We start from the raw sequence: 13,651 nt of genomic DNA on the forward strand, positions 1-13,651 counted from the left end.
CAGAACTGTCAGGCTTCGTTACCGGGTTTTCTGGATTAGTGTCGTGTGGGTGTTAAGTTACCCTGACCCAGCACCTCTTCAGCACGTAGGGAAGCAGTTCTCAGGGCTGGTGTCCATGAGAGCTTTCAAAAGAGACTGATGCTCGGGCCCCACCCATAGATCCTGATTTCAAGAGTCTGGGTAGGGCTTAGGCATCAGTAGTTAGTTACTTAGTTAGTTAGTCAGTTAGTTAGTTAGTTTGTTTGTTCTTAACTCCCCAGATGATTCTAACGTGCATCTGGGTTTTTCAGCCACCAACCGAGAGCCTCTGAAGTTCTCCACCTGACTCTGAACTCCCCTCCCAGGCCCCCCACCCCCTTTATTTGCCCAAAACAGCATGATCAGAACCCTAAGGGGCTTTTTAAAGTCACTTGTTGTTAAAGATAGGCAGATAGAGATCCACTTGAGTGGTCTGGGCATCTCGGCCCTGCTTCTTTGTGGTTCAAGGTCCTAAAACCTTCTGGGTTGCTGGAGATGGGAAGGGGGTGGGTGTTGGCCCTGTGGCTGCCCCTCTAAGGGACCACCAGGGGCTGCCCCATCCCCATGTTCCTCTTGTGACTCACCCCCCACCCCATGCTTGGGTTTTAGCTCAGAAGCTTTCCAGAAGGGTGGAAGGAAAGGCGCCAAGAAGGTGATGATCGTCATCACGGACGGGGAGTCCCATGACAGCCCGGACCTGGAGAAGGTGATCCAGCAAAGCGAGAGGGACAACGTGACCAGATATGCTGTGGCGGTGAGTCACTCCCTGCCCCCTCCCTGCCCCCTCCCCGCCCCTGCCCACAGGCTGCCAGCTCCCTTATTGAAGCTTTGCCATCAAACCCCTGGGGGACCCCCAGGGGCATTTTCTGGACAGTAAACAAGCATCTGGTCCCTCAGATGGGCCACTGCTTGTCCTAGTTTCTAAAGAGCAAAGTGAGAACCTCTTTTCTGCACTGCCTAGGCCTATCCACAATAGTCGTGGGTTTTTCCTCTATTTCTACGGAGGTTCTGAAACCTCAGAAAACTAGAAACCCTCCAGCCTCCCAACCCCCAGAACCCCATCCTGGAACAGGGCCATCTCTGGCCCCTGCTACAGAGTCTGTTTCAAAATGCAAATGGAACCAGGCGGTGAGAGGCAAGTACCACAGGATCCCACGGACAAGTGGAACCTAATCAACAAAACAAACAAGCAAAATAGACCCAGAGACATTGAAATAAAGAACAAACTGACAGTGACCAGAGGGGAGGGGAGAGGAGAGAGGAATAATGCGGTGGCGGGGGAGGGTCAAGTCCAGAAACACGTGTAAAGGACCCGTGGACAAAGACAGGTGGGGGGTGGGCAGGGTAGGGCAGAGTAATGGGGAAATGGGAACGACTGTAATGGAACAACAATACGCTTTTTTTTTTTAATGCAAATAGGACTTTGAGGACTACTCATGTCTATCAAAGCAGTGACTCCAGCCCTCCCTGGGCCCCAAGGTCAGGGGCCCGCAGGTGTGCGGGCAAAGTGTGCGCTATGTCCTGGTTTGTCGCCCCGCCCTGTTCCCTGGCAGGTCCTGGGCTACTACAACCGCAGGGGGATCAATCCGGAAACTTTTCTAAACGAAATCAAATACATCGCCAGTGACCCCGATGACAAGCACTTCTTCAACGTGACCGACGAGGCGGCCCTGAAGGATATTGTTGACGCCCTAGGGGACAGGATCTTCAGTTTGGAAGGTGAGTGGTTCATATAGAGAGGGGGCCCACATTCCTGGGGTCACCTCAGGTAAAGACCTCAGAGTGAAATGCAACCCGCAGAAGGAAATGGTTTTGCAGGAGTCCTCCCTTCACGGTCAATGCCAGCACTTGGGCGTTACTGTGCCACACACGAGGCCGTGTGCGCTCTACAGACAGCCCCTGGAGGTGGTTTTGCTGATTGCCTCCTCCTTTAGCCACAGGGGAAACTAAAGCTCAGAAGAGCTGGGTGACTTGCCAACGCACCCAGAGGTGGAGAAGGAGCTGGGGTTTGAATGACAGTCGCCAGATTTAGCAAATAGAAAACACAATCTTTGTGGCACACTTATACCAAAAAAGATTCACTGTTTGTCTGAAATGCAGTAACAGTGTCCTTGAACCCAGCAGGGCTGACTCCAGAGCCTAAACACTCTATCTGCCTCCCACTCCACCAAAGTGCCTTTTGCAGGGTTCCTTCAGGTTGCCTCTCCATTCCACTGAAACTCCAGGTTTGACCGGCCATATATTTGCACCGTGCATTGCAATGGAGGGCCCTTTCCACACCGCGCTTTGCCATGTGGGGGGACTGGCAAGAGGTGGGAAGCAGCGCCCCAAAGCCTGGGCAGTCTGCAGAGCGTCGGAAACGACGAGCTCCAGGCGCAGGAGACAAAACACAGACCCCACAGACAAGGCTAAATAGAAAGTATGAACCTGAGTTTTGACACTCACAGTAGAACTTAAATATCCAAATCAGTATAGTTCCCCTCAAAAGGATTGCCCTGGGTGACAAGAACACTGGCTCCGTTGACAAGCTGAAGGGCCCTTTTCGGGGAGGGGCTTTCAGCACACAGGTTTCTCGTGCACATCTGTGGGGGTGCCAGTCTCCCTCCTGAGGGTCTAGTTGATGTTTGAGAATCACCCAGAGGCAGCTGGAAGCAAGCATGGTGAGCAAACGAAGTAGGGAATTTCGTTTATTGCCCAAACTATTTCTTTCCGTGTACTTCTCTTGATCTCTCTCTGATTTTGACCGTCTCATGGTGGACATGTCCTGTGATTTGAGTTGTCCTGAGCCCTTTCCAGCGGGGAGTGGACCACTAATAATAACCCCACATGACCATCTGCAGGGTGTGCGGTGCCTTTCTGGCAGGGTGCCTGCCACTTGGGGCAGACAAGGCCAGGCTCTGACTCAGGGCCCCACTCATCTCCCTGAAGGTGCCCCCTGGGAAGCAATCCCGTGGATTAAGCTGCAAGTGTATGCAGCACTAAACCATCCACTATGGAACTGACCTCTTTCTGTCCCTCTGTCTTAGGCACCAACAAGAACGAAACCTCCTTTGGGCTGGAGATGTCACAGACGGGCTTCTCCTCTCACGTGGTGGAGGTATGGCCCAGATCACAGCTGCCCGCCCACATGCTCAGTGCTCTCGGTCAACCTCCTGCCTTTCCTGGTCTGTCTCTTACCGCCCTTCCCTTTGTCTTGGAGTCTCTCTGCCTCTCACTTTCTGTAGCTGGAAGAGGGACATGGAGGTCTTCAACTTACAGTAAGTTGCCTCACCCTCCCCGTGCAGAGCACTGATGGGGACATTGCCTTGAGGGCCAATGGTTCCATTTTGTCCATAGGGTCTTGTGCAAAAGCCAGGCCAACGTGGCAAAACCAATTGCATGTGCTCTAATAGTGCCCCCACGTGACCGAGAAGGTCTGTGCATGCAGGGACCCAGCCCTGCTTTGATGTCAGGAGGGTGGCCAAAGGTGTCCGATGTGCTTTGGCAGGTGGCCCTCATGGTCCCCCGCTCCGTGTGAACTCAGCATTCAGATTACATAAGTCCCAGGTAACACACGGTGTCACAAACAGCACATCCAGCCTGGGGCTCTGCATGGCAGACCCAGTGCCTCAGGCCATCACCCACCCTCTGCACACTTCACCTGGTTCTGATGCACAAGCTGCAGCTGAATCTCACAGCATTGCCTGAGGGGCAGAGGAGGTGCCACCAGTGAAAATGCTTTATAAACTGTCTGGGTGTAAGTCCTGCCTGGGAGCACCACGTGCAGGGAGTGCCTTGTGGGGAAAGCCTGGATGTGTCGGCATCCGCACAAGCTGTCATGCGCATGCTTCAAACAGACATGTGTCCCAAAGGCGTGTGCGTGTTCTGCCCAACTGAGATGGAAGGGGCAGAATTCCTGTTCCCAGTTTCCACCAAAGAAAAGAAACCAAGTCACAGAATGGTTGAGTGACCAGCTGAAGTGCTCTAAGTGAGAGAAATACCCCAAGCTCTTTCCCCTATGCTGAGCAGGTGCTCGGTGGGAGGATAGGGAATCTTAGGGGTCTGGGTCAGAAATCCCAAATCAGAAGGGTGGGGACAGACACATGACATGCAGCAGGCAGACGGCGGAAATGCAGCACAGGCTCGGCTTTTCCTGAGCAGCATCTGGGCAATTCCGCGCTCACTCGGATACAGCAAGACCAACGTGCAGCTGTCCCATAGCCCTAACAGTCGCGTTATGTGCAGAGCACTTACCGTTTGCCCAGGAAATTTGAATTCCTGCCACCCACTTCATGCTCAGGAGCAGTCCTGCCGCGTTGGCAGGGGTAATAGTTGTCCCATTTGAGGTGGTCATATCAGCAAATCTTTCCAGCACCTCCCCCATGTTGGGTCCTGTGCTGGATCCCAGAGGGTGCAGAGGCGAGCGTCCTGCCCCAGAGGGGCTTGCAGTCTGAGGATAAGGAGCTGGTCTGCTAACTCTGGGGACAGGGCTGATTAGGAACTTGAGCAAGGAAATGCAATTTAATTAAATCCAGCAAGCTTCTGTCAAATGCAACTAAGGTACCAAAAGGAACCAGAATTTCCTGTTGCCACCAGGAGTTTGCCAGCTTGCAAACAATCCAGAGCAGCTGGCCTGAGCTTCACAAGCTGGGTAAGACAAACCAGCGGATGTTTCCTAGGCAAGAATGTGCAATTCAGGACGTCCCCAACTGTGGAGCTCTTTAGGGGGAACCACAAGTACACGCCTGCCACTAATCAAGACAGTGTGTGATGGGGGTCTTACAGAAGGAAAGGCCCAAGCAGGGGTGGGGGCCATGTCAGGAAAGGATCTGCAGAGGGGCTGGCACCTGGGCCAGCCCCAAAGACAAGGGTTTCTGCAGCCACGTGTGGCAGTGAGCAGCAGAAGAGAGGAAGTTTATGTGCACGACACTGGGGGAACCTGCGCACACACAGAACCAGCCCTAATGTGAGGGACAGTGAGAGAGAGTTCATGTCCTTTGTCCCCTTCCACAGCCACTTTTGAGCATCTACCTATGTGTCAGGCTCTGTACCAGGAACTGGGGACGTATAAATAGATAAGGGTGAAGGTAGCAATTGGCACAAGTACAATAGAATAAACAAAAATTTTTTTCAAAAGATCAAGATAACATTTCAGCTGGCAGCAGCTCAAAATCTAATTGGGGAGATAGATTCTTAAATAATAAGTTCAGTCTCCTGCTTCTCATTCTGTGACCTGTGTACACCCAGAAATCAGGGAACCTGAAGAGAAGGAAAATTAAGATAAACTTCAGGTATTTGGGGGTGCTTGAGCTGAGCCCTGAAAAAGGCTCACACAGCTCAGAGTGTGGAGCAAGGTGAGTCCTTAAGGACCTACAGGTTCCCCAGCTGCAGGGGGAGATCAGGACTCAGAGCCCCAGCTTGTTATTTAGGTCAAGGTCCTGCACTGCCCTGTGCAGCTTCTTCTACATGCCCAACTCTTCTGCTGTTGCCCAGTCACAGACAGCAAGGTCCCCATCCTGTAGATACAGACCCCAGTTCTTCTATCACCCCTTGTTTTCAAGTGATAGGTACCTGAAACTTTTTATGTGATAGGACTTTGAAAAAGAAGATGATTACATTTGATTCTGAAACTCCTAATACAAAAGGAGGGAGGGAGGGAGGGAAGGAAGGAACGAAGGAAGGAACGAAGGAGAGAGAGGAAGGAAGGAAGGAAGGAAGGAAGGAAGGAAGGAAGGAAGGAAGGAAGGAAGGAAGGAAGGAAGGAAGGAAGGAAGGAAGGAAGGGGAAACAAAAATGGAGGGGAAGGAAGAGAGAAGAGGAGAGGAGAGGAACCCTTCCAAATCCAAAGAAACGGTGCAATTTGACGGTGGGCTGTCTGGTCCTGTGACCAGCCACGGGGTTACTATTTCAGAGCACAGAGATTTTTCTCAGGCCAGCCACTGATGCCATCCTAATTGGCCACAGCCAGCCTGTCCCTGTGAGTCCAGCCCCCCAGCTCTCAGGGTCAGTCAGATCTCTCTGGGGGTCGGGGGCAGGCGTGCCCAGCCTTTTAGCTCTGCCCAGAGCAAGTCCTGAGCCCAAGTGAGTCCATCTCCTGGGTGAGCCCCAGGCTGCTTCTCCCCCAGCCGAGCTCCACCCTGGTGGCCTCAGGCAGCTGCTTCCTGCGAATGTGCTGAGGAGCCTGTTTAGTTCTGTCAGAGGAAAGGCCTCTAATCCTGGGGGATGGACCCAGGAGGACGTTCTCAAACAGCAGGGGAAAGGCCCAGTGGCTCGTCGCCCTGTCTGCTGCCCTCTGTCTGGCAAGGAAACCAACCTTTGAGTTAGGAAGGGTAAAAGCTACAAGAGGAGGGAAGGGACCAGGGACCGGAGTAGGTGAGGAGACCCCGAGACATCACCTGGCCACCTGAAGAGCTCAAGGCTCCAGACCACAGAAATTGCATCCCACGCTGATGGCCAAAGATAGAGCCATTGGGAAAACTGAGAGCTGGAGCCAACCCAGGAACTGTAGTGTTGATTTAGAAAACAGGAAAAGAGAATATTCTGGAAATTACCCTCAGAAAGACCAGCTATGGATCCCTGGTCAAATCCTAGAATGGGTTTTTTAAAGCCAGTGTTTTCATTAGCATTTGGAAAGCTGTCAGTGAAAGTCACTGAGGGCTGAAATAGCTTCTATTACTGCTGGCTGTCTGCTGAGGTGGTGAACTCACTGTCAAGTTGGGTAATCAAGAAGAAGCCACCAGAAAGCTTGCAGAAGGGATCCATACCTCCCAAGGGGACATGGACACTAACAGTCTGAAATCTCCATGGGCCACAAGGGGAAGGTGTGGAGGAAGGAAGAGGACCGTAAATAATTGATGCCCACTGGTGACAGATGGACCTCCGGGGAGCTCCTCCTACATGAGGGCTCCGCTGAGGGGTTTCACACTGAACATCCTACTCCGCAGTCCATAAACGCCCCTCCACAACAAAGTTTACAGAAGGAAGCAGACTTTTTAGGGTGGATCTGTTTACACAAAAACTTGGGTGACTCACCCCAAGATAAAAAGAGATCATTTTTCCTGTAACCTGCATGCGAGGCGCTGACACCCTCCTGCCTGCTCAGCCTGTGCACTTCCACAGGCCCTTCTAGGGTGGTGGGCTGGACAGCTGAGGTTCTTGGTTGTTGAAGCCTTAAAGCTGTCATCTTTCCTAAGAGTCTTGCATTTGAACTAGTTGTGCACATCTGATCCAGTCCAAAGTGAACGAAACTAGTCCATGTGGTGAAATCACCCAGGAGTTGTGAACCCCCCCTAAGCCCCCATGTGCCTGAGCCCTAGAGTAGACTCTTCACCTGCCAGCTAGGCCAGGCAGTCGGGGCTGTCCATCAAGGCCATTCGTGGGCCCCTCCCATGATGCCAGGACATGGTATACTTATTCCAGATTATTTACAAGGTGACTCCTGGGGGCATGAATCATTTCTAGGTCACTGGCCCTCCTAAGTCCAGCTGTATGTCCTTGGGCTATGCGCTGTGCCCAGCACCCCACTCCTGAACCTTGTTCTGGGAAACTCTGAGCAGAGGCTGTCAACCCCTCTGATCTTGAATAAGCAGTCAAATGCAATGTGCCTCTTGCCCCCCACAGCCCCTTCTCACTGCCCTGGCCACCAGCTTCTAGCAACACACATGGTGAAGGGCTCCTCGCCACAGAATTGTGGAGGACCCACTTCTGGGTCCTTCCCACCCAACTGCATCTGAACATCCCAGCACGCATCCTTCCTTGGGCTCCACTTTGAGCTTGTTGAAAAGAAGTCTAATTCCAGAATCCAAGCAACCAAAGCATCATCCACCCTCTTAACCATATATTGGCCTTAGAATGGGCCCTTGAGAATGTAGTCCTGCCTCCTCTACAGTCACTTTAAGGTTGACACACAGGCACTGGGGAGCCATGGGAGAGCCTAGGGGGAGGTAGCACTCGGTGCCCTCGGGGTGGTCCCCCTGCACACCTGCACACAGGACCACCAGTGACCCCCCTCTGCCCGCCTCCACAGCCCGCTTCTCCAGTGCCAAGAAGAACTGCCGGCGCCTGGTATTCTAATTCCACTGCTGCCTGGCTGTGCAGTGCAGACAAATCGTTTAACCTCCCTGATCTTAGTCTTCGAACAGATGTCTGAAAAATTTTGTAGAATCGAATCTTGAGGCTTGGAACTGAAGTGTGCATTTTGAGACTTACGTAATAATCGATCAAGTAAAATTTTCCTAAAATCCCTTTCTAACTCTACTACGCACCCACCCCCTTTCTCAATTGGCCAGCCTCCCCTGTGGGTCCCCGAGCAGGCTGTCCTTGCCTCCGTCCGAGCACTTCTCACCAGCTGATGGGAAGACTCATCCGTAGCACTAACCTGACTGTGAGATCTGATCCTTGGACTCGTGCCTCCTGGAAGTGCTTTATGGATGAATTCATCGATGAGAAGAGCTAATACGTACCAAGCCCTTATTAGCTGCCAAACACTTGCTAAGAATTAAAAATGCTAATTCTTACGACAGAACAGCTGAGGAAGCTGAGGCTTGGGGAAAGAGAGAAACCTGCCCAAGCTTACAGCTAGAAGCTTTGGGGGAGGACCTGGAGGTCAGGAATGTCTGTCTCCAGAGCGCACGCTCTACCACAAGGCCAGGAATGCTCGGCCTCGGCCCACTGGTGACCCCGGCTGGATACGTCTACGCCGTGGGCTATACTAGGCACAGTAGGTGTTCAGCAGCGTCCGTGGCCTCTACCCGCCAGATGCCACAGCAACCCCAACACCACCCACAGATATGACAACCAAAACTCTTTTAAGGCACTGCCAAATGTTGCCTGGGGGCTAAACAACCCCAGCTGGGAACCACTGCCCTAAGTTACACTGCCTCCAGGGCTGGGGATGCGGCCCAACCTGGCTGGGAACATGGGCCTCTGGCACACGGAGCTTGGGGAGGTAGGGCCACGGCCCAGGGAGCACTCAGCTTGTCTGGGAAGGCAAGGCTGCTGCAGAGGTCAGGTCGTAGGGCAGGGAAGAGCTGAGCTGGCAGGACCTGACCGTGGGCACTGTGCCCAGGCAGAGACAGGTACAGGTCCTCCTCAGGGAGGGCACAGACTGGGCCTCGGGCCTTCTGAGGGTCACCAAGTCTGCTTCCTCATTTTTGCACAGAGCATTGGGAAAGTCAGCTTGTGCCAACGGCCATCTGTGCAAGGGCACCCAGGCACACCCTGCTGATGTCCGGTGGGAGCCCAGGGGGCCCCATAGGAAAGGAGGCCACAAATCAGGGAGCAGGTGCCGGACCTGGAGTGTGAGACCTGCTGCTTGTTTCCAGCTGGGCCTGCAGGCCTGGCTTTCTCTCTCAAGACTTTGGCCACATGCTTCGAGATGTTTTCCAAACTCTAAATGCCTGGGCTCCCACAGCTGGAAAAAAAATGGTGACATAGTGAAGCTGGCTCTGGTGGCCTTCGCTTATGTTCTCAGCCAGCCCTTTCCTCATGGTGCACTTGCCCTCAGCGGGGCTCTCCCAGCCCCCAGCAGACCCCTTCCCCGGAAAGAGCCTCCCACTGGGACCACAAGCCTGCAGCCATTACCAGGGTAAAATGGCATAAGGTGAGAGCCTATGAGCTGCCCCCGAACCACATGCCGCCAGGTCCAGAAGCCCCTGGGAATCTCTAAGCTCCACACGTGCTGAGTCGGCATCAGGTTCCACAGCAGAATCCCAGGCACTGGGCTGAGCCCGCCCTTCTCAGTTCATCACAGAGGATTCCAGTCCTCCGCAAAGCCAAAAATTCATCTTCAAAGTTTCTCCACGAAGCAAAAAAGCCTGATCTGTAGTTACAAATTTGAACTCAGCAGGCAGAGAGAGGGAGGAAAGGACGAGAGAGCTGAAGCCCAAGCGCTGCACTGCCCCTCAGCAGAGCTCAGATGGAAAGCTGGAAGCGGGACCCAGAGGCCTCTGGGAAGCAGACGGTGTTTTCTCTTCTCCTCAACCTCCCTCCCTGATTGACGTCCTAGCTCTGCTTCTGACTTGCTGTGTGACCTCCAGCAAGTCCCTTTCCTTCTCTGAACTTCAGATGCTCATTTGTCAAGTGCAGATAGTGACATCTGTCCTTCTGGCCTCACACAAATGGGTCACTGGGGGAGAAAGCATCCTGGAAAGCATGGAGCAGACCCAGGTTGGGGACTGCTGGCCACAACTCTGCAGGCAGAGTCCTGGAACCTGGCCCGGATCCTGGCTCCCGCAGACCATCAGGCCCCCCCAGGCTGAGGCTCCAGCAGAGCAGGAGGAAGAAAGCGAGTAGGAAAGCGTGGTGGTAGACACAGCCAAGTGCATCAGACTCCCCCAGACCGGTTTGTTTATAGTCATGAAAACACTGTCAGAACGGTCCATTCTACCTCTAGAATGTTGGGCTTTTCAACCCTTTGATAAAATCAACTTTACTCTTTAAAATGACACCTTGGAAATGAGAAAAGAAAGCTCTGCTTAAGGTTCACAATCTTGCCCCCTCCTCTGCCACCAGCAACACCAGTGCAGGGAGACCCTGCCTGTGTGTTTCAGTGGCTCTGACTGTCCCGAGGCCAGAATCACATTTTTCTATTGGTACCGTTGCTTTGAGGGTAAGAAGGGATCGAGTGCCTTGGACCCCAAACTGTGGGCAAACCTCGAATCCAAACAATGAGCCGGGCTACGGGAGGCTCAGTGGGAGAAACGTGACTTCGCCAGCTCCTGCTTTTCCCAGCCCAGAGCTGCTAACCCCGCCCTCAGTCCCAGTCACCAGCGTAACCCAGGAAGGCAGCCCCTCCCTGCTTCTACCACCCTTCTAGTCCCTCATTGCCCCTACCCACTTCTCTTCCCCTTCCAAGCGCTCGCTGTTTGTCTTCCTGAACCCACTAGTTCCTTGGATTTTTTAAGGAGGTGGGACGGTAGTGGACAGGGTGCAGGTGCAGCCCAGAGTGTGAGCGGACCAGTCCTCAGGAAAGGCCCCTGGGCTCAGTCACATGGAGACTTCACCTCCAGGAGTTAGAAATTCCTGTCTTCCTGCCCAAGAGCTGCGGCATCCACTTACCTTACAACTAATGACAGGGTCTGTCCTTGGGGTTGGTAGTCATGGATGGCCTTGGCTCATCTGTCCAGCCTCATCTTGAACCACTCACCCCCCTCTCACTCACCGTTCCAGTCAAACAGCCATCAAACAGCCTTCGGTTCCTTAAACCAGAGGCTCTAAACTCTCTCCAGCCCCAGGACCTTTGCACAAGTCGTCCCCACCCCCACCCAGTGTCTGGGTGCACATTACTTGTTCAAAATGCTTTTGCTGACCTCCACTTCAACCTAAATTAAACCTCACTGAGGCATCTATTACATCCCTCATCACATTGATCCCAGTCTGCCACTATTACATTTATCTGTGTGTCCATTTAAGATCTTTGCGCTCCATGAGGTGTCTGGCAAAAAGTAAACATCCAGTGAATTTTTACTTTAAAAATGAAGAAGTAGGGTTTCCACACAGGGAAGCAACTCAGACACCACAGAGGAACGTGGAAGGAGGCCAGGTGCAAGGGCACAGCCCGAAGGAGGGTCAGAAAGGACAATGACAAGAGATTTTCTGGAGGGTTTCTGAAGCCCAAAGGCTAATGGGGGTTTGGTCGTGGATTTGGAGTTTCTTTCTAGAACATTCTTCCTCTCCTAAGATCCCATCCTTGGGATTCGCTTGTCCTGTTTTGCTCTAAGGATGAGCTGAGGCAAAAATTCCTGTGTGTTAGGTTGGACAAGGAATGAGTTTTTGACTCATTCAAAAGCCAAAGATCCCGGCTACAAGTTGGGCTATTAAATACGAATCCAGAACAAGGTGCCCAGGGTGGCCGGCAGATGCCTCATGGTGCAGGACCTGGTGTGGCTTCCCAGAGAGGGCACGGGGGGGACAGTGTCCCCAGCTGATGCATGTCGCCTCCCCAATGCCAGGACGGGATTCTGCTGGGAGCTGTCGGCGCCTATGACTGGAACGGAGCCGTGCTGAAGGAGACCAGCAGTGGGAAGGTCATTCCCCTCCGAGAGTCCTACCTGAAGGAGTTCCCCGAGGAGCTCAAGAACCACGGCGCATATCTGGGTGAGAGTCAGAGTGAGGATGGGTGAAGGGCAGCAGGCAGGGAGGGTCGCCAGGGGAGCCAGAACTCACCCACACAGGGCACGAGCATTTGGTGCTGATTCGAGCACCAGTCAGGGCCATCACCTCTTCAGACTGGTGCCCACCATGCCTGGCAAGTAAGTAGGTAGAATAGATGGCAAGCCATGCACCTCTACCCGAAATGTGCTCTAGGGATTGCTGCAAGGCGCTCCTGCTCCTCCCAGAAAACCCTGGTGGGTAGAGCCAGGCCGAAGGCCCCTCATGAAGCCCAGTTGTCTGGCCTTAACTGCAGTCACTGCCTTGGCTGGGTAGGAAAGATTCCTCCCTACATGCCCCAAGCGAGAGCGGGCACAGGGAAGGGGACTGGGAGGCCAGGCTCTCTGCCTGCACGCTGAGGAAGCTGTGCGGCCTTCTGGCCCAGGTCCGCTGGTCAGGCCTTCAGGGAGGCTGGTTTGGCTTTCAGGGTGGCCCTGCCTGCTGGCCAAAGAGCCACATGGGAACTGAAGCCACCACCAACAGACTGATGGAAGCAGGAAGTTCTCAACGTTGCTTGGAGCTCTGGGGGTCGTCAGCCCACACCTGCCCCACCACAGTTGGCCCCCAGGCCCCTCCCATCACCACCCACCCCTCCTTGTGTGGGAGTCCAAAAGGTCAGGGCCTACAGCAAACATCCCTGGTAGTGCCACTGAGGGCTCAGCTCAGGAGCAGTCTCCGCCCCACATCACGAGGCCCCACCCTCACACAGGTATCCATGGTTGTGCTAAATATGCAGCCACACTGGGGACCCCCATGCAACATCCTGGTCTTTCCTGACCTTTCAAGCCCCATTTCCCAGAACACACTTCAAAGAGTCAAAAAATGTGTGTCTGGAACCAAAGTAGACACCCTGCTGCTCCCATGCCCTTGGCCACTGAACCTGCTCGTCTGTGCCTCCTGTAGCCACTCTGGAGCCAACCGGCAGGACCCGAGTGACAGTGTTACACACACATGCACACATGGCAGAAACAGACATCCACTCCCCAGAAATGGCCCAGAAACTGCCAACAGGCCTGACACCTTCTAAAAACTGGGATCTAGTCTAAGATCATATGGCAGGAAGTGGAACTCTCGGCTTGCACACCTGCCCCACTTTCAGGAGAGTTGCCTGAAGATGCTGCACACTCGCCTTCCAGATGCTGGGTGGGCAACTCGAGAGTCTCAATGATCGGGCAGTGCCATCCTGAGAACACAGACTGGTGCCTTTCCAAAGAGCCCTGGGTTTCCATTTCTTCCTCTTTCTCGTATCATATGTGTGGCCAGAGAGGAGCCTGGGACCGCCCTCCTTTGAGTCTGCAAAGCTGTGGGGCTGCAAGAATCCCTGAGATCCTTATGCCCACACAGACAACACGAGTTTTCATGAGCCACTTAGCAGGGGTTTATGGGAATGAAGAAGACACTGTTTGGTCCCCGAGAGACAATTGGTAGGGATCAAAAACCAAGCCTGCAGGTGAAGGAGGGGCCGTGCACATTCCAGCTATGCCTTTCAGTGGCCCCACCTGGC

General features: G+C 53.6%; 1 protein-coding gene across 1 annotated transcript in view; it reads left to right on the forward strand.

Moving 5' to 3' along the window:
- Window positions 1-13,651, forward strand: part of ITGA11 (integrin subunit alpha 11) — a 114,838-nt gene that overhangs the window by 70,598 nt on the left and 30,589 nt on the right. Inside the window, exons 8-11 of the mRNA XM_037155817.2 lie at window positions 628-772; window positions 1,572-1,737; window positions 3,045-3,115; window positions 11,949-12,093. Of these exons, the coding sequence (XP_037011712.2) occupies window positions 628-772; window positions 1,572-1,737; window positions 3,045-3,115; window positions 11,949-12,093 (527 nt within the window). The remainder of the gene's footprint in view (window positions 1-627; window positions 773-1,571; window positions 1,738-3,044; window positions 3,116-11,948; window positions 12,094-13,651) is intronic.

The sequence above is a fragment of the Artibeus jamaicensis genome, unplaced genomic scaffold (genome assembly GCF_021234435.1).
Source record: "Artibeus jamaicensis isolate MK-2021 breed Jamaican fruit bat unplaced genomic scaffold, CSHL_Jam_final contig_548, whole genome shotgun sequence".
In the NCBI taxonomy this organism is placed as follows: Eukaryota; Metazoa; Chordata; class Mammalia; order Chiroptera; family Phyllostomidae; genus Artibeus; species Artibeus jamaicensis.